The sequence below is a fragment of the Drosophila mojavensis genome, unplaced genomic scaffold, assembly GCF_018153725.1.
Source record: "Drosophila mojavensis isolate 15081-1352.22 unplaced genomic scaffold, ASM1815372v1 contig_81, whole genome shotgun sequence".
NCBI classification, from domain to species: Eukaryota; Metazoa; Arthropoda; class Insecta; order Diptera; family Drosophilidae; genus Drosophila; species Drosophila mojavensis.
The window spans coordinates 5,720,301-5,741,644 of NW_025318907.1; the positions used below are offsets into that span (position 1 = coordinate 5,720,301).

A 21,344-nucleotide genomic window follows, 5' to 3' on the forward strand; every position below is an offset into this window, starting at 1 on the left:
ATTTGAAAGATATTTAGAGATGAGCTTATAAATATATATTTAATAATATATTATCTTTTTTATATGTATAAATATAACAATAATAATGAAATATAGTATATTTCATTTGAATACATATCTTTTTTTTTCTGTAGAAATTTTTTTTTTATTTTGTTATACAAATCATAATATTTTTATTATAATCGTAGTATAAATGCAAATATATTTTATTTCGCCGGCGCACATTGGGCCAGCGAGCCGATTTTTCGACGAAAATTCAAATTTTTTATAGAAAGTAAACCTATTTTGAGAATAAAATTTTAGTAGTATATACTTTGACTAAAATGAATCAAAAGATTTTAATTGTTTTGATGCATCCCTGGCATTTTGGCAGCCCTTCAAAGTCAGTTGTTTGATTGCATGCGTGTGAAACTGAAAAGCGCGGGAAAGTTTTTGTTTACTTGCAAGCGTGCCAAAATTTTGTGGTTTGATCAATTTTTTACTAAAATTATGGAAAAGAAAGGCCAAGGTATGTAGAATATTTATATTAAAAAGATTTTGTCTATGTTTGCTAATCTGTTTTTTGTGTGCGTTTATTTGTGTTGTCCAAAAGTAGAAAAAAGCTAACCTGCTAGCCCGTCTGTTGTGGATTATAACTAATTTTGTGCCAAGTTGTGCCAAAAAGTAATTATGTGTCATGATAGTGCAAAGTGTATATAAACTAACTGTAAAAAGCTTTTTTGCTCCATTTTGTTCTAATTTGAATAAATCACTAATATTGTAGTTGTGGTTGAGTTCGCCTATAAGCAACTGCTTGATATCTACATGCAAAACAATTGTAGCGCATCTGCCGTTTCGAGTTGGATTTATTATGAACTCAAAGAATTCGATTTAAGCACGGAAAAAAAGGATGAAATCAACACCAAAGTGAGAAGCTTTCACCTTTACATTCAGAAGAACTTGGCATAATGTAATAGAAGTATGGCCAGATTTAAGACAAAGCATACCGAGTGGCTTTTGTCCAATATGGCCATAACAGTAAGTTCATTGTTGTCTTCAAATCCTAAGCCGTTAACATCAAGACCAGTTGGACGCCCACCCATTGAATATGTTAACGCCGGTCCCCGTCAGAAGAGAAAATTGGCATCCGATTTAGCTGTACATCAGGGTCACAACACATCTCTTCTTGTGCATGCCGCCGCAGTTTCGGCCGAAAAATCGAACGAGGAAGATACAGCCCTTGTGCTAAAAAATATATATCTTACTCCGAGTGACCACAATAAGGTTAGAAAAAATCTTTTTACGCAGAAAACTGACTCGGTTCGACTAACGGAAGATGAAGCCTTTTTTGAATTCGTTCTCAAAATTGCATATAGACTGAAACTTAAAAAATGGCAAGTGAGAGATGAAAATGGAAAAAAAGAAATGGCGAAACAAAAAAATACGATTCAGAAGAAGATGTGGAATGCTATGGCTCTACATGTGGATAAGCCTAAGCAGAATGGCAATGGAAATACAAACGACGGCAACACAGCAAGGAGGGCGTTTGCAAAACCTAAGCTACTAGCTGAAATTTTAGGTCTTGATGAAAATCTTATTGCATATTTTAACAGTATCTTGATTGCTATTTCTTGCCACCTACCAATTGATCCAACACAATTTAAAAAGTATTGTCAGAAAACCGTAACACTATATATGTCCTTGTATCCATGGTTTCCAATGTCGGCAACAGTCCATAAAGTGTTAATGCACGGCTACCAAATAATAGAAGCATCAATCCTTCCATTAGGTGTTCTTGGCGAGAACGCCTCAGAGGCTCGCAACAAATATTATAAGAGTGACAGGAGGCTACATGCTCGAAAGAGTACTCGGCAAAAAAACATGGAAGACGTTTTCCACAGAGCAATGGATTCCTCAGATCCTCTTGTGTCGAGCATCTACCTAGCAAAAAGATTGGGCCAGCAAAATAAACTACCCCTACCAGCAGACGTAATCGAACTTTTGGAATCACCAAACTTCCTATATCCTTGTAACATGGACAATAATAACAATGCTCCCGTTTTTGATGCTAACAATAGTGATTCAGATTCTGACTCTGAAAATCCGTTTACAATAGAAATTGATGTAGAAGACGACTTTTAGGAACATTTTTAAATGTAAAATTGTTATTTTTAATGCATTTTTATTTTTTATTTATTAATATTAAAGTTAAGTGTTAAATAAATGAATTAAAAACATTTGTTGAATTTAACGACTGCTAGCATCATTAATTACCGTAAAAGTATCAACTAGAGGAAACCTATCTCATATGGGCGGCTATGGAAGGCGTGGTCAGATCGGTTTGAAACTTAGATATATTTTTATGTGCATCGACACTATCATATGTACCAAATTTCAAGAACCTAGCTTGAAAACTTTAATTTTCGTCGAAAAATCGGCTCGCTGGCCCAATGTGCGGCGGGATAAAGATTGTTTAACATGGTCTAAAGTGCAAACAAGCTTTGTTTTATAACAATAATTCCTCCCAGCAACACATTTTTTCGTTAAGACTCTAATTCAGTGTTTAGCAATTACATCACTTATCTCTCAAATCGTATTCGATAAATATCTACAGAAAACTAAAAAGGAAATCTGACCATAAAAAAACTATCTTAACCCATATCTTATTAGAAGACCCAAAAGCATTCAAGACAGTATAAAGTAAATATGTCTTTAAAGCTGTTGTTTATCAAGCACCTTACCTTGTGTCTTCCATTTATATTAGATGTTTGCCACCAGTCTTACTTTAGTTCAAATGAAACCGCACTCGACTTTGTTTATATTTTACAATTATATTTTCTTTATACATAATATCGCTTTTTCATATCTTAAGTTACAAAATAAATACGTACTTAATCAAAGTGGAAACACGTCGCGTTTTCTGATAGCCGTGTAATTTATATGCAATTGAATATATTATTAAATTCTAATGCTATAGCTAGATGTTGATTTGCATGTCGCTGGAATAAATAGGTAAGTGTCTAAGATTTACATGTGCCTCTGCTGATAATTGTAATCAAGTTGAAATATTCCACAACTATGGTAACTCAAGCAACCGACGGTGCTAGGTGTGGAGCGCCAGCTTAGTTAATCAATTCATGACCAGTACTTGGCCGCCTGCCCCTGGGCGGGCAGTGGATGGTTGTAGGCGGCAGCCACATTGCCGTGCACTGCTGCTGCCGCATAATCAGTCAACTGGTGCTGGGCGACCGCATGGTGGGCAGCCGCCGCGTTGTAATTGGCCGCCGCCACTGCCGACTGGTTGAGATGGTAGGCAGCCTGCGACCAGTTGGAGGGCGACTCCAGTTTCGCATAATTATCGCTGAGGTGCAGCGATGGCGAGATCTTTGATACACTATCCGCGGTTAGTTTCGAGAAGTCGTCAATGGTCAGCTTGGAGTAGTCTAAAATGAAGAAGAGTGGGCTTTAAGTTAGGAGAGAATTAAAAAATAAGTGTGAAGAAGAGAGAGAGAGAGAGAGAGATGAACAAAAGAATCTAGGATGTAGAGGAAGGTAAACATTAAAGAAAAAACTAGAGCAATGGAAATACGAAAAGATGAAGGTAAAGTAAGGAAAGAGATGGAAAAGGACATAGGGATTTCATATGGAAAGTACATCAGACTTTTAGGAATAAGATGAAGAGATCCATGATGAAGAATATGGAAGAGCAAATGAAAAGGGAGTTGAATAACGAGATGGAAAAATGAAAATATGGGATACATATATAGAATTTTTTAATGAAGGCGCCGAAAATGTTGAGCACGAAATTGAGAGAACAGAAAAAGGGCTAATAAAAGATGGTAAGAGGTAATGTATGCTGAATGATAAGATGTAGACTTGTACAGAATAGAAGATAGATAAGTTAAGAAAGACTATTTAAAAATAAGAAAGAAAATAAGTCGGTCTTGATATATTAATTCACGGACTAAATAACAGTTGGTTAGGATTTAAAAAAAAAAAAAAAAATGGAAATAATAGTTTTGGATATACGACAAGTATGTATAATATTTGGACAATCTCAAGAATCGGTCTGCAATTAATATTGACAGCTCAATTTCTATAAAACAGCAAGGGAATAATGAAGATTTACGTAAATATGGAAAGGAAGGTCTTCTGTATCCTTCTCTCATTCTAGGAGTTGAAGCAAGGACAGAGTTGAGATGGTGGGGTTAAGGATTAAGTAACTAAAAAAGTCAATATATAAGCTCCATAACAAAAGAGAAAATGGGAAAGGATTTTATCTTAAGCATCGTGTACCCACCTTGATGGTAATAGTTCTGTCCGCTAAAGTGTCCGTGTTGGGCAAAGCTGCCCGGAAAGCCGTGCTGAGCCGCGCTCTGTACCAGGTCGTAGCCACCCATTTGTGTGTGGTGATGGGCCGCCGCGGCAGCCGCTGCTGCGCTGTGGGTGCTGGGAGCATGGGCGGTGCTGTGGTGGTGGTGCGAGCTGTCGGTCATGCCTGTGGCGGTGCTGGCCGTGGTGCCTGCGGCGGGACTGTAGCCCGCCATCGAGCCCACGCCCAGTGGCCCAAAGCCAAGTGGTGCAGCTGCACTGCTGGGTGGTACACCCACTCCGACGCCTGCACCGCTGCCATTCATGGGCGACAGTCCGGAGCCCGAGCCGCCCGAGTGCTTGCGCAGACGAGCACGACGATTGGAGAACCAGACCTGGATGCGCGCCTCAGTCAAGCTGGTGGTCTGAGCGAGCTCCTCTCGGGTATAGACATCCGGGTACTGGGTGCGTGAGAAGGCGCGCTCGAGAGCCTCCAGCTGCTCGGCGGTGAATGTGGTGCGGGAGCGTCGCTGTTTGCGTTTGAGCGGAATACCCGGCTCCGATTCGGTGTCACTGATGTCCGAGTCCCGGCCTGCGCAAAGAGAGATGAGAGTTTATTAAAGGCTACTAAAAATTATAAACGCCTCGTAAGAAGTCATAAAATTTTGTACGCTCAGCGCTGCTGAATGGGATATTGGGAAGGAAAGTTACTAAATCATATTCGATGGGGCCACCGACGTGGTGGTGGATCGATCGTTGGACTGTGTGAGATCCCCTCGGCATGAGAATGGGAATCTGAATGGAAAATGGGAATGGGAATGTGAATCTGAATGGGAGAGGGAAAGGGGCAGATGAGTGGAACTGGCAGTGGGAGTGGGAGTGTCGACGTTCACTGCGCGCCATTGCATATTAATTGAAACGTCAGGGAGCGCAACAAATCTGTCAAAAGCGGCCGCCGACGATCGCAGCACAGCAGTCGCAGCGACGATGAATCGACGAAGCAGTTCGCTGAAGCTGGCGAGGAGGGGGCGTTGCCGCAGGCAGCTCGTAAAAGTCACCACAGTTGACAAGTGACACAATATATCAAATTACACAAGAGGATGACGATCGGCAAGTTGTCAACGGGCAAGGGTGAGCCGCTGTCGCGCCACGGAGGAGTGCGCCAATTAACTTCGGCATCTGTTTACGAAAGTAAATGCCGACTTGCTCTCAAATCGGGCATGAAGCGCGGCGTGTGGCAGCGATCGCAGCGATCGGTGGTTGGGAGTCGGTTACAGTTGGAGGGCATGCCAAATTATTTGGAGAGCTCATTACACAATAAACTGACATTAGGCCTGGCTAGGGTTCACTTCAAAGAAGTTCGGAATTATTCAACAAGATCACAAGATCATTTTTCATAACGAGTTGCCAGCTCTTTTCCCTTTCTTTTGAGCGCACACAAATACGCTCACAATTGTCGAGTTGAGCCTGGCTTGGTCCTCGCAGCGGAAATACTTTGCTGGGTTTCCGCATCGCCTTCGATTAAATAGATCGTCCTTGATCAACCGCGAGAGAGCGCATTTGTGTCTGTGTGTGTGGCACAGGAAGCGATCAAGGTGATCAGAGGTACATATTGTGGTTGCGGTCAGCGTTGTAATCTTTTCCGGTCTGTCCAGTGAGAAATTATTAATTGATTTAGTGGATTAGGCCACTTTGATATTGGGGCTTGATAAATGAGACCATTGCCCAAGGATCTAGGACAGGAAGTGATAGGAAGTTTTGTAGACCTGCTCTTTGAGTACAGTTATCAATGGACAACAAAGAGCATTATAAAAAGGGCTAGTTCTTACTCAAATATAGGTTATTTAATATAGTATAGATTGAATTTATTAAGGTGATCAGATAACAGGCTTGCGTGCTACTGAACAAGGTGAGTTCGAATGAGAATATTAGTAAGTCTAACAAACTTATGAGTGCATGAAAATATCTACATTCTATATTTTATATTCATTAAGATTTCAAGCTAAGTCTCAGTTCATGCTATTAAATACTCTGTCAAGATCTTGATCTAACTATTCTTTCTTATCAAAATATATAAATAATATTAATAATAAATATTTTTTTCTAATTTGAATTTGAAATTTAATAGTAGACCCATTAAATATGGTCTTCTGAAAGCATACTATGTACCCAGATGATTTTCACAACTTTACAGATCAAGCTATTTAAAATTTATGACACTGAATTCCTACTTGAAAGTATATACAATTTCTTAGATCTTATATCTTACATTCAAAAAGATCTTAAACTAAAATAAAATTTAAGTATTAAAATATATATTGATCACAATTGTTCGTTGTCAAACTCCTGATCTATCCAGTCTTTCATATATTTTGAACTATCTTAAAGTGATGTCAACTTCTATTAAATATAGTTTTCAATTTGCATAAGATTTCATAAACATTTGACATGCCACGTTAGGCCACACCCATGCACCTGTCAGTCTAATCAATGCAAATCTTTAAAATGGGATTTGCCAAAAAAGCTTAAAGTTTCAGGCACGCTTATAAAAGTCGTAAGGCTCATAAGAAACACACCTAAAAAATAACTATTAAAAAAAAAAAAATAAATAAATACAAAAAGAAGCGAAAAGTAAAACAAAGATCTGCGAAAGCAACAAGAAATCAAGTGTGGAACGCCCACTGTTTAGTGGCGCGGGTTTTTGAAATTCACATGCGTATTAAACAAGTGGAAACAAAAAAATAATAATAAAAACAGAAGTCGACTATTAATCTTTCAACACACGCAACAATAAAACTTAATTATAAGAAACGGGTTCTCTTAAACCAAAACTGCAGAAGCTGTTCGAGTGAGGGAAATAAAAGATCGAGGAAGAGAGACAGAGGGAGACAGAGCTATGGAAAAATCAATTAGTTTTGAAATGTTAAACAATTTATTAATTTGTTGCTACCACAAGTGAAAAAGAGTTCAAACCCAGACTTAAAACAATCCAGCAATGCAGCAATTCAACAATTAACAATCCCCGTAAAAGAAAACAGAAAAAACAGAGATCAAAGATTTGGCACCACAGTGGCTACCGGTGGTGCTGTGGAGCTGTGGTGCTATGGCTTTCTTTTCGATTGGCCCCGTGATGATAAATCGCCGTGGTTTTGTAATCCGCGCGGGGTATCGATCATTTTCAACGACGTTTCGAACTGCATTTTCCAAAAATATAAACAGCAGGTAGTAAATGCCGCTGGAGCAAGGGAGCAGGAGGCGGGGAGTGGGGAGTGGGGACAGCTGCTGTGTGGCCAAAGGCAGCCACACTCTTGATGGACAGTCATAGGGCACACTTTTGTGTGCAAAGGGTCAAAAGATCGAGCTCAAGCAAGGCCCAGCCCCATAGACGATATGCTATAGTCATCAATCAACACGAGTCTGACACGATTTAAATTGCCTGCATCTAATATAAAATGTTGCCCTGCAATTGAAAAGCCCCAGCAAGAGATCTGAATATATATATATATATGTATAAATAAAATATATATACATATATATGCATATACATATATAGAAGAGTAAAGCTAAGTAAATGAAATTTGTGGTATCCAACTCATTGCCCTCGGCTTTGACACTTTTTATTAGCGGACACCACTGAGCTGAAGGCCACTGTCAGCTGTCAGCCGAGAGAGAGACGAGGAGCGACGTGGAGACACGCGAGGGCTCTGTCAGCAGCCAGATTTGGGATTTGGGGACTTTCGGGGTCTTCAGTCGGCGTGCGCTGCTCAGTTCAGTTCTGTTCTGTTTTCTGTTTTAAGGCTTAAGATTCTTGTCAGCAAAAGGATTACAGGAGCATTAAAAAGGTGCATATATAAATATATATTTGAGATCTGTATGTATATATGCCGCTCATATTTGAATATTTAACACGCGTTCAGCTCGGGATTTCTTAAAGGCTTTAAATGCACAGACCTTGAAAATAGGGTGAACGATCGAATTAATAAAAATATTTTCTAAAATATTTAGCCAGACAAATATCTTTAATCAACAGTTTACACAGTTGAATACGAAAATTAAGAACTTGAGCTCAGCTTAAAGACTTAGAACATATTGAAACAAAGCCACAGCGAAATTTTTGTTTCTCAGTTCTTCAGGGCAAGCGAGAAGTTCTAAAAACTGACCGCCCAGCTAATCGGACAGCGTATAATTATATAACAAATATTTATTTAAATGCTTCTACCGAATATATTAAACATAAAGTAACCAAAATTTATGCTCTATCAACGCCCTCGCAGCTAGTCAGTCAGTCAGTCCGCTTATCAGATACAAATGAGAGGATGCACATTTAAACTAATTTACAAAATTGTTAACAGACAGCGGCAGAGAGACGGAGCCGAGACCAAAAATTAGTTATAATCATAATCCGGCGGCAAAAGAGACAAGCCGAGTCGAGCCGATTGTGCGGAGCCAGCACCCCCCGAAGATGGCGATCCAAATGTAGATGCAGATGCAGATGCAGATGCAGTTGATCTCTCAGAATGAAATGAAACTAATTTAAATAACAATGCGAACAAACACTTGATCAAAACAAATCCCCCAAAGATGAGCAGACAGCCCAGACAGCACAGACAGCGACAAATACAGATACACAGATACAAACACAGAGACAAGCTACAGATATAGATACAGCTACATATATATATAGCTATAGGCAGAGAGGAAGAGCTACTCGGGCGCGCTTGGCTAAAGTGTGATAATACGTTAATAAAATATTTTGTAACTCATCAACACGAACGAGCCGCGCAGCGGTGCATCGAACAAGAAAACAGAATACAGTCCCAACAATGAGATCAAACGGATCGACCCAGGACACCCTGGTGGGCATTAAAGACGCCGACGACGATCGGTGCATTTGAAGTCGAGGCGCTGCTTTTGTTACGTTGACACTTTTTTCGGGCATGAACGATTTTAATGGGTGCCCGAACGGCTCGAACAAATGAGCCACAAGAGCCGCAGACCATATGCATGATCGAGGGCACGATCGTACAGCCACAACAGCTCTCTGTGGGACCGCACACATATGGGCCCTCGAAAAAGGAGCAGGATATTTTTGCGCAATCATCTCTCTTTCACTCATTTGTCATGTGACACTGCAAGAATGCAGCAGTCTCTCTCGCTCTAGTTCGCTCTCCCACTCACTCTCCCTCTATCTCTCTCTCCCTCGCTCAATCTCTTGTCGGTATTAGAGTAGGTGTGAACGGCTCTTTGACTCTTGGCGATCGGCGACCGTTTGTCTTCTGCGGCCATTGCCAGTTTTCTCTCTCTCTCCAACTCTCGCTCTCGCTCTCCTGCCTTTTATCTTTGATCTACCTTTCTCTCTTTTGATTTTTGCAAATAATTGAACCTGTTTGTATTTGTTTCGGTGTTCTATCTGGGTTTGAGCCTCTGCGGCACAATTGTTGCCGCATTGTCTGGCCGTCTCAAATATTTGGTAAATAGCCTTTGGCTATTCCCACGCGTCCTCCTGTCGGCCTCGTTGCTCCTTTGTCCTTAACACTAATTACCACAAGTGTTTCTTATTTTCTATTTTCAATTTTTTTGACTTTTTGAATTTTTTGTCGGTGTTTTGGCATTTGATTTTGTCTTTATGCTCGTGTTTGTGTTTTTAGTTGTGTTGCCTTCCTTTGAGTGGGCCTTGATCTGACATGGGTTGGTCCATTATCACGCCAAATAATACAAATCGCACGCGTATTTTTCAGACAGAAGGTCGGCATCGTTTTGACTCCGATCTATTGTTGAGCGCGGTCAGCGAGGGCGTTGCAACATTTAGCGGCAGGTTTGTTGCAACTACCAAACGCAGGCGTGGCAATTGGATATTTATCAAGCGGCTTAGTTCGTGGAACAGATCCAGCCTTTGATCTTGCCATCTACTCTGATACTGTAAAGCTAAGACTACGAATACTCGAAAATATGTTAAAATTCAATTTTATCGTAAGACAAGATTTTACTGAACAAATTTTGAAAAGGTATGAGAAAAAATCTAACGAAAATAGCAGAAAATATCGAATGAAATAAATTACATTTATTATTAAATTTATATTTTATACCTAATATAGATAAATTGGAAACTACTGGAACAACAACGGGAACTATAATTTTATTTTACCATTTTGTAATGGTAACATTAAATAATATTGATGAATATAGAACATGAATATAAAATATTATCAAAAATAATAATACAAAGGATATAAAATATTAAAAAAAAAATATATATATATATAATAAAAACATTGTAATTTTATTTTGCTTCAGGTTTTTAATACAAATGTTTTTTTTATCTATTAACATCGATTGCCGAGTAATCCAAGATCTCAGCTTATTTGAAATAGTAAGAGACTTCATAAAAATGTGGAAATAGTCTGGTAATTCCGAGAGTTAACGCATCTCAATTCCATGACAGAGAGTATTTATCAATTATGGATAAAATATAAGAACTTCTCAAAGTCGGAGTGTGTCCAGAGGCATAAAGAGCCACATTTTTAAAATGGGCTTGCGTTTCGGCTCAGAGAGCTGCAACAACTAGAGTGCGTAGTGGAATCTTAACTCTCAGTAACTGATCAGCTTTTAGCTACAATCCAAAATGGATTATGCTGGATCGTCTATCGTCCAAATAGAAGCTATGAATTAGATCTGCTCGAGGTGTTTAGCCAAGAAATGGACTGATGGTATGAGCAAGCTCTCTATTCACCTACATGAATATAAATTTCTATATTTCTATAAAGATTATCAAGAGCAAGATCGATTCCATTTGATTAAAAATATATTTTCTATTCTTATTTCTATTTAACGGCTCGAATTAATATAAGTCATATTTTATATACATATCATAGAAATTAAATCGTCGTACTTCTTACATCGCCTATTAAATAATATAGCGTCTAATGTAATGCAATTTTAATTGGTTTTCTTCAGTTGGAAGGCGTGTCGGCATATATAAATGAAAACGGCTCAATAACATCTTTTGATACATTTTCGGGCTTCCCCCTGCCCCAAACTTTTATAAATATATATATATTATTGTTGTTGTCACCAAGAGCTTCGGTAGCTGGGCCTTCATCTCGGTCAGTTACAAGCCCCCACACAAATATCATCTTTGAGACTTTGTGTGTGTGTGTGTGCGTTTTTATTCAGTTATTATTTGATTTTCCACATCTTTTGGCCGCGTTTGCTGTGTGTACGAAAGATCAAAGCGAGCCGCCGCTAAACACAGCCAGCGACAATGCAGCATCTGGTCAACGGTTGGGGCTCTGGGACCCCGCATTGTATAAATTGTACAAAATCAAAATCAAACGAAATTATAAGTGAAATACGAGACGAAGAAATATATATTTAATAATGCATAATTTTTCGTTTGAGAGCCCCGCTTAGCCCCGCCGCAGCCGGACGAGAGAAGGCGTTGATTACAGGCAAAGGCACCGACTCGGCCTCCCGCTCCACTCGGATGCCGGGCCAGAGGCTCACCACGGTGAATGTGTCTCTGTGAATGTTGTTCCGATTGCATTCTGATTGTGCGTCCCAGGACGAGGATGAGGATGAGGTCGCGCTGACCAGGTGAACATAATGACGGATGCATCATTACGAGCAAAAGGGAATTGGTTGAGTTCTCTTCTCTGGGAGTTCGGCAATGGCAATGATGATGGGAAGGCGTGTGCTTATTATACGCTTCGACAGCATAATGATAGCTCTTGTCTTGAATTTATATAGATTATGTTTAGTAATTGGCATTTGTACGATTGGAGCCACCATTTGGAGGCTAGCTAAATGGGTTAGGCATACAGGTGCTGACAGAGCACGGCTAAACGATTAAATGAGGGAGACCGATATGCATATACAAAATATCGTTAGAGTTGGATAAATAAGTAGGTATAGAGTAGAGCTTACAGTTGACAAGGGTCACGGAAATTCATGATAAATTCTCTATATAGTCGATCAAATTAATGCTTAGCTCATTTTTTGCTGGGATAAAATATTATATATATACTATTTTATAATTATATTTTATTGCATTGCAAGAACATTAAAAAAAATATGCTAAATATTTCTGTTTGCTGCAAACATCTTACAAATTGTACACCCTATGTGCACACAGATAAGAACAGTTGTCGCACAGCATGCCAGAGGTATGAGATGAGTAAAAATCTCTGTTCAATGTCGACAGACCGGAAAATAAAAACAGTTGCTTTCTTTTTGCTCAAGGTTGGGAAACTCCCAAAACATCGTAAATATTCATTCTGCAAATGCAAGCCGCAGCCATTGAGGCAATTTAATGGCATCCAAAGTCAAGGTGACAACCCTGGCGGCGTGCGTGTTCTACTGTCACCCACTGAGTCATTGTGAGAGGTGTTTGTGTTGTGACAGAAATGGCTCGGCAAATATCAGAGAGGCCGTCGGCAAATTGGACAATTGGCAAAGAGGGAACGAATTCAAATGTCGGCTAAAGTACAGTGAAAACCTGCCTCTAATGATGCAACAGCAATAGCAACAGCAACAATACAGGCAGAAGAAACAGACAATTTTCTAGTCAATTTGAAGGCAGAAAGTCGTAAACCCAGAAAGGGGAACGCTTTGACCCCCGCCGATCGTTTATCGAATGACTTTGCATATTTAGCATGATTATTGGCCCCGTCCAGAGAGCAGAGTAGGAGTCAGTGTCAGAGTCGAAGTCGAAGTCGGAGTCATAGTCGAGGTCTCACGCAAGGCAATTGGAAAACCGGGTTATTAGCTGATCTGAAGGAGATAGAGAGAGTGAGAGAGAGAGAGAGAGAGAGATGGGATCTGGAATCTCGTGTACTTTTGATTCTCAGGTGTCATCATCTACACCTATTTTGGGCCGTTTGTATTGCCAACACAACGAAATGAACAACCGACCGAACGATCGAGCGAGCGATCGAACCAGCGATCGTTATCGTATGGCCCAGAGAGATCTATTGTAATATTTTGAGCGGCTTTGATTTAAGTTTAAGTCGCTCGTTCTAAGACGATCAAAGGGCCGTTGCCGACATCAACTTTGTTGATTTGAGCAACAAATGATTTGGGAATGATTTTACGAAATTACATCAAACATATCAAATAAATGATCACTAATTTTCGTAGTGCGGCATATATGGAATACAGAAATATGCTACAATATGTATTTTGGAATTCGTATCTATTATAGAGCTGCACACTTACCGCCCAGTATGCCATGGATCGTGTAGTCCTTGCGTCCATCTTCGCTGCTGCGATCGTTGCCCCTCAGCAGTCGACTGATCGATGAGGTCGATGGCGCATCAGCAAAGCCCTCCTGCAATAGAAAGAAATGCACTCAATCAATGGGAAAAATCTTGTAAATGACGTGCTGATGTATTTGTATTTGATATGGGGGTATCTGGTGTCTGGTATCTGATATCTGGTATCTAAATGAGCACTCGAAATCGTGGCAAATCAAGCACACAAATCCAATTAAGATAAGCCCAAGCCGCATAAATATTTGTGGGCTACCGGTTGGGGCCCATTAATTATACGAGCGTTAGGCACTCAGCTCTTCGAAATGGGCCGAGGATTTACGAATGCACTTGGCGCTGTGACATTAATTCCCCAGTTGCTGGGCAGCTGCCCACTTGCTGCTGTTTGGACACATTTTCAACTCTAGCCTACTCTCTCTCCCTCTCTCTTTATCCCATTCTTTCTCCCACTCTGTCTCTTTCTCTTGGCAGCTCTCTGTGCTGTAATCCAATTAGAAGAAATGTCAAGCTGAGCAGGGCTTCGGAATTTGTCTGCGAATGTCAGGTGTTTTGTCGACATTTTTGAGCTGTAAATCATAATGCACTTAGCTTCGCAATTTATGCAAGTGAATTATAGAAGTATATTTTAATATACTTTGATTTATTAAAGACTGTATTTAGATGGATTTGCTAATGCAGAGATATCTTTAATGAACTGAGTATACTCTTATAAAATATATTTCAAGCAAAAGCTCTAAGTATCGTAAAGTTAACTAAAATTGATTTTAATTCTAAATTCCTAAATTGGGTTAGACCTATAGGTGCTGAGAGTTGGCGGATAAACCATTAAAGTAAAATATCGTTAGAATTAAATAAAGGTTAAGGAACTATTTAAATGTTCTGATTAAGATCATAGTGAAAAGTTATAATAGCTTAATAATATTTTAAGCGCGTTCTAGCTTCTGGACTTCTCGACAACGCAAATAACAGCGAATGGCGCTTAAAAAGATTCCATGTACTAGATTGCCAAATAGAGAGTAGACTAGTAGAGAGTTAGACTAGTGGAGTACCTATATACATATATGTAAATATATGGATTGATCTCGTTGGAGTTCAAACCATCCGGTTATTTATGGTTATAGTTTAAAGATTTGCTTATTGTTTTATACAAGACAGATTGCAAAAAAAAAAAAAAAAAAAAAAAAAAAAAACAGTGTCTTAATATTTTATTACTAAATATTCTACAAAAAAAAAAAAACTTTTTCTGCTTTAGTGATATACTGAAAGTATATTTTAGATATTTTTGTTAACTGGAAGTACAATATCTTCAAAAATTGTACAATCTACATGCATGCCTTTCATATCGGTTGCAGTTGTCCGGGTTGACAATCAAAATGCTATTAACTTTATTATCTACGCAGCAGAAATATGGAAATATGAGGCCAAAGGCCTAAGTTATCATTACTTAATCATTTAAATTTTAATTATATATTAATTCAAGTATCTCATCAAGAAATAAATTTAGATATATATGTATATATATCTGTATGCATTGGAGTTTGTTTGGTTTGATAAAGATATAATTTAATTCAACTATGTAAATCATATTTTTATTTCTATTTCTAAGCATTAAAAAGTTTCTTAAAATGGATTTATATTCATAATTCTAGCTGATGAAGTATTTTGATTTATTTATTATTAACAATTATTATTATTTATTTATTTATTTATTTTATTTTTTTCATTTATTACATCTTTGCCATCTCAATGCTTAAGAGCCTTACACAGCCTGCATCTTTTATCGCAGCTCTCTCCATCAAACTGTCGTAACTCCTGTGTAATACACGATATGTGCTCAGCTTATATCAATTTGATTTAAATTTGAAACCTAATGGCGCTTGGGCAACGACAACACTTTTCCACGTAATTGCCGCGCAACTTAAATCGAAATCAAATCATAACAGCAAGACGAAAACTGTCAGTTTTCATTAGAGCAACATGTCGAGAGTGCAGCTCCAAGTTGAGCTGCAGCTCCCAGCTAATCGCTGTCTGATCTGTGGAGCTGCAGCTGGAGTTGATGTTGGACTCGGAGTCGGAGTCGGAGTTGGAGTTGCAGTTGGAGTTGGAGCTGCTTAAAAAACTGACCCAGCGTCAGCGTCTCAAATGGAGTGGCATGTGCCGCAAACATTTTCTTCTCTCTGCCTCCCTCTCTCACTCTCACCCTCTCCCTCTCTCTCTCACTTTCTTGCTGCTTGTGATTAATAATAAGCAGTAACATAAAATTATGAGCAGGTAATGGCTGAGGTGCCACAACTGGCACCTCATAGACATGGCCCAGACGCCGCTTAGAGCCAACTCAATGCTGGACACTGACATTTTGTCCAGCTGAGGGAAAGAATGGGCAGGGGCACTCTGCCTGCCTGCTGTCTGGTTAGCTGCTCCACTGGCTCTGGCTACTGGCTCTTATTTCTATTGAAAGTGTCATGAATATGACAACAACAACAACAGCAACGGTTGCAGCAACAACGCTAACAACAACAACAACAACAGCAACTGGAATATGTTTTGATTTTCAACTAGACTTTTGTTGCGTTTTTTATGCCCCATGGCACTTGGTTGGCTCCGGTCTACCGGACAGCTTCTACCAGTTGCCAGCTGGAATGTGTGACAGCTTATCTTGTAGCAACTGACAACTGGCTGGCGCGCCCCAGCTCCAGAGCTCCCAGTTCAAGAGCTGCAGCCCCCCGACTGTGCGACACCTTTTTCTGCTTCTTATATTCACATTTAATTTTGTTACCTCTTTGATTTCTGGCTACACAAATTCAATTGAAATTTAATTAATTAGTTGACAGTCGGATTGACACTTGAGTGCGCTTCGAATATATATATAAACAGATATACAAATATGCAGATATGTATGTGTATATACTTCTCCTTTTATTTGAGTGACAGGTGTGCTGCCCAAAGATTCATTTGGGCTGAGAGCATTTTTATCTGAATTTCTTGGAAATGAGAACCTAAGCTCTTGTCAGCAAACATAGTTCTTTGCTTGATTAAAGCCATAGCATAAATGATGTTTTCAATATTTATGTTTTCTATCTTGCTTGTAGCATATGAAACTTAATTGCACTGCTCAAGTGATCTTTACGATCGGGCATACCGTACTGGCGATTAATCAATTGATTTATGCAATAAATACCACCTGAATTAATCACGAACAGGCTGCAGCAACTATTGCCTTTAACCACGAGGCAAGCGACTTAAGATCAGGCTGCGATCGCATCGACGCCCCGATCATGAGGGACAGCATGAGATGCCGATGGCGTATTCTAATTAAGCGTGAAGCGCACCTGGAGGCACTTTTTACGCCTACTGCCAGGCACAGATGGAGAGCGAGAAACAGATAGAAGGAGAGAGAGAGTGAGAGGAGAGAGGGAGAGGGAGAGCTGCAGATGCACGGCTAACAGATACATTCGACGAATGATGCAACCGTTCGTGTGCCTTTTGCCGTTTGGCTGTTTGCAATATCTTCGACCGATCGCATCGATGGCCGCTCGAATCGGTATCGGGATCCCCACATAAACTGTAACTAATTGCGGCTTCAAATAAAGAGCGAAGAGCAGCGAAAAGAGATGATGGCAGAGTGAAGAGCGAGGAGCTAACAGTGAGACAAGCGCAAGGGAGTCGCATCTGTTCAGTAGGCAGCACGAGACACTCGGTCTGGCAGTCCCTGAGCAAACAACATTGGCGTAGGTTAAGAAATCAGTTTCGAAAGCCCGCTTCAAGGCTTTTTCCACGCTTTGTTTTTATTCTGTTTCTCTTTAGTTTCATTTTTATTATTTTGTATTTTTTGGCCACAATTTATATTTATATTTTTCACGCTAATTTGTGCCAAAAATAATGACAACGTTTCGTTGCCTCGATCTGGATCTGTGAGTGTGTGAGTGAGGGAGTAGACTGGCACATGACAATATTTTTGATTTTGGCGGAAGATCCATAGAAATTGGTTTAACTTTTGGAGAGATAAACACAGAGAAAGTTGAGTGTGATACTAAATAATTAGGAAGTAGGCTTAAATATTAAACTGGGGAAGGAATTGGAATTGGATTAGCTGCGATGAAGTATAGGAATTGTAAATTCAATTATAAAGTTCGAATTATATTTTTAACAAATAAACACCTATCTATATATGCAAGAAATACATTTATATTTCTCTTTTATTTTAAATTTGTTTTTTCGAATTTAAACTGAATATGTGAGTTTTTAATCCTTATTACAAAGACTCTGTCAAGCACAGTGCTTATATAAAATCATGTAGGAAGATGAGGATAGTAGCACAAGGAGACGAATACTGATCCTAGTTTATAAGCATCAAACCGATGCCTTTTAATACTAACGTATTTTGCAGCTCTCTTCTATCAGTAATTTAATTCCTTAATTTCATTCAGCTTTACATTGATTGAAGTCCTATCCTCAAAATGCTTGAAGTACATCAAATAGCTGTAATAGGCATTTCAGTAGCATAATTCTTATTTCCCTTCTCCCTCTCTCCTTCTCTCACTCTCTCTCTCTCTCTTTCTCTTTATTTCTCCCTCTGCTTTTGTTACTGAGTTTATATTTTCCTCTTAATTGTTTATTAACTTTTTAATTAACCAACTGTATGACTGTAAATGGGAACATCGCTGGTTAGTCTGGTAACTAAAATACATCCATGGGCCTGGTGATACAATCAAGTTGTTTTAAAAACTCTCAAAATATATTTAGCCTATGCCTAGTTAACCCTTTCTAAAAGTGCTATTCAAAATGTTTACATGTTTAAATGCAAGTTGAACTATCTACTATCTATCTATCAATGTAATCCTTTCAAGGCATAAATCCTTCATTTGCCAAAACCTCTTTCAATACTTTGCTCACATCATATGCACTTCTAAGCGATCACAATTTTGTGCAGTGTACACAGTGCCGTTATGTGCAATACGAACTGCTTTGGCCCACGCTATAACCTGGCCGATTGCACCATGCTAAGATGCTTGTCGAACCGGAAGTTAGAAGCGCTTGCCCCAGGGCTGAATACAAAACAAAAAACATAAAAACAAACAACAACAACGAAAATAAACATATTGCGCTGTGTTGCAGCTTGTTGGCCTCAAGGATAGGACGCAGTCACAGCCGCTGCACAACAACAAAAAGGCGGCCGAGATGAAGCCCGTTGGCGTTTTGCCGACTTTTATGCTTTAATCGATTTCTTAACGCTTTGGGTGGCATCTTGTGAAAATTTGTCGTCGCCGTTGTACAACAAATTTGTCAACTGGCCATCGATATGCCAAATGGCCAAATGGCCAAAAGGCAGGGCATATGCAAAGGGCCGAAATGGATGGAACTGAAAATGGAAATGGTAACGTGCCATAAACAAAGCCAGCGGGCGGGCGTGTAGGCCGGACCTGCACCCGATTCTATGATCGTAGGCCCGAGTGTGCCACGTGACTTTTCGGAAAACGGAAGTAAGCCGTGTTTGTGTTTGCCGCACTGAATGGACATAATGCTATGCGGTTAGAGAGCTACTGCAAATCCTTGTGCCATTTGTGTCCTCACATTTTATTGCTTCCTGCGCAGGTGCAGCAAGCGGACCAGAGGGAGGGGCGAGCACCCACTGCGCACTCACCTTCATCAGTTTCTCGCGTATCTCCCAGCTAAATATGCCGGGATTTTCCTTGCGCAGCTCTTCGATTCGTCCCTCGATCTCTGGCGAAGTCACCTTCGGCTTGGAGCCTCCAATCACGCCCGGCCGAATGGAGCCCGTCTCCTGGTAGCGATTCAGTATCTTGGACACGCAGCCATGCGAGACTCGCAGCTGTCGCGATATCACACAGGGCCTCACCCCGCTGGCAGCCATTTCTACTATCTTCAGCCGTATGTGATTGGGCAGTGGGCGGCCGTTGATGAAGACGCCGCCAAGCTGATTGACGCGTCCCTGGCCTGGAATAGGATGTCTTATAGTTCATTTGTGCAGCTCATGTGATAGAATATGATTTCATTTAGAGTTAGTAAGGCAGGATGGAGTATATAGATTTCTAAAGTATGACAGCAGGAATGGATCAATGAATATCCAAAAGGCAGATTTTACGTAAGAAACTAAGACTAAAATGACAATTGCGTTAGTTAGTGATGTGATGTACTATTTCTGGCAAAAATAATTTGCGATATATTAAACTTTTAGTATTTGATGATCTGAATCTTTTGTTAGTATTCCCTGGGAGCCCCCAACTTACCCTGAAAGGGATAACCGGTGAAGAGCGGTCGCAAGGAGTTGGCGCTGGACATATCCATTTTGATTGATTGATGTGTTTTGCTTATTAATTAACTTAGGAACTACGTTTGGCAGATGGCGCACGGAGCAGGCGCTGAACTGGGCGGAAACAATTGCACGCACAACACGTTGGATAACTAGTAGAAGCAGTGGGAGCACAAGGAGCACAAGGAACAATGCACAATTCACATGACTCTGTGGGCCAAAATGCCAATCACTGCGGCTTGGCCCGCTGATAACAGTCAACAGTGAGAGCTGCGCGCACGCGATATCCGACGGAAGGAAGCGCGAGCTGTATTTTGTTGTTGTGTTTTCGCCAAGCGAACTTCGTGACGTTTCTTGGAATTGCGCGCGCTGGGAACGATCAAACAGCACGAGACTTGCAAAGCAACTAAAGGCATAAATTAACGAAGGCGACGCCGGGCGGCGAATGCGGCCGACAATGAGATCGCGGCCATAAACTGGTTTCCCAATAGCAATACAAGCACACGAATCACCGCACACACACACACACACACACGCAGAGAGGGCGAGAGAGTAAGAGAGAGCTGCGCGCAGCTTTCGCGTCCGCCCTTTTGTTGCCTGGCGCCACAATATGGCAACGATCAAAATCGTTTGCCTGCTCTCGGCACAGCGAGCGAGCGAGATAGCGCGATGAGAGAGCGCGCGAGTGTGTGCGCTCTCGCTTGCTCTGCGCTTTAATCGAGACAGGGGCGTCGGCCAGCGAGTCGGCTGCGCACGCTGATTGGCTGCTCGCTGCGGGGCGGTTCGCGCTCTGCGCTTTGATATCAACAACAATCGCACAATCAAAGAAACATCCCCGCGGCTCGCCCGCCCGACGCAGCCATGCGGCGACATCATCAGCGATCTGTGCAGCTGTCACTAGTCCTGTCATGGCTGCTGCTTACTCTGTATATGTGTGTGTGTGTGGTGTCTGTGTGTGTGTGTGTACGTGTGTTGTTGTCCTTGAGTGTGACACTTTTGTGCACAATATATGACTTTTGTCGCCGGCAGCCAATTAAAGCGTGAAGGCTGCCGACGGCACAGGACAGAGCAGAAGAGAACTGAACGGGACGGAACAGGACTCTGGGCCACCGTTTTTACCTCTTGCGCATTATATTATCAATCGTTCCGGTTGGCATTTCAGCACCCACGGTCCTGGCTGTGCGCGTGTTTGTGTGTGTGAGTGTATGAGTGCGTATATTTATGCCATTTTCGTACTCTTCCTAAAGGTATCATACATCTATTAGGCAGTGTGTAACGCTTAAGAGAATTATATCTGAAATATATATAAGTAATACGTAAAGTGATCTATAAAATGCATGAGCATAGATTCATCGAATGCAAAAAGGGACAAAAAATATAAAAATGGGCTAGAAAGTAATGGAGAATAATCATTGAGTTATTCTATAAATATATTTTTTGAGATCTGACTAGCCTTGCTTGATTATATATGTATAATAAATTTATGTATATAAATAAATGTATTAATATAACAAATT

At 40.3% G+C, this 21,344-nt stretch overlaps 2 protein-coding genes across 2 annotated transcripts; one reads left to right on the forward strand and one right to left on the reverse strand.

Moving 5' to 3' along the window:
* Window positions 1–225: 225 nt before the first annotated feature.
* Window positions 226–2,146, forward strand: LOC122757785. The gene is made up of 2 exons (XM_044011220.1): window positions 226–508; window positions 596–2,146. Exon 2 carries the CDS (start codon window positions 961–963, stop codon window positions 2,119–2,121), a length of 1,161 nt encoding a protein of 386 aa, XP_043867155.1. The 5' UTR covers window positions 226–508; window positions 596–960; the 3' UTR covers window positions 2,122–2,146.
* A 676-nt stretch (window positions 2,147–2,822) lies between these two features.
* LOC6580830 (protein gooseberry-neuro) lies at window positions 2,823–20,254 on the reverse strand. The gene is made up of 5 exons (XM_002006596.4): window positions 19,805–20,254; window positions 19,198–19,511; window positions 13,504–13,615; window positions 4,280–4,882; window positions 2,823–3,422 (listed from the first exon to the last, which is right to left on the reverse strand). Exons 1-5 carry the CDS (start codon window positions 19,860–19,862, stop codon window positions 3,115–3,117), a joined length of 1,395 nt encoding a protein of 464 aa, XP_002006632.1. The 5' UTR covers window positions 19,863–20,254; the 3' UTR covers window positions 2,823–3,114.
* Window positions 20,255–21,344: the final 1,090 nt, after the last annotated feature.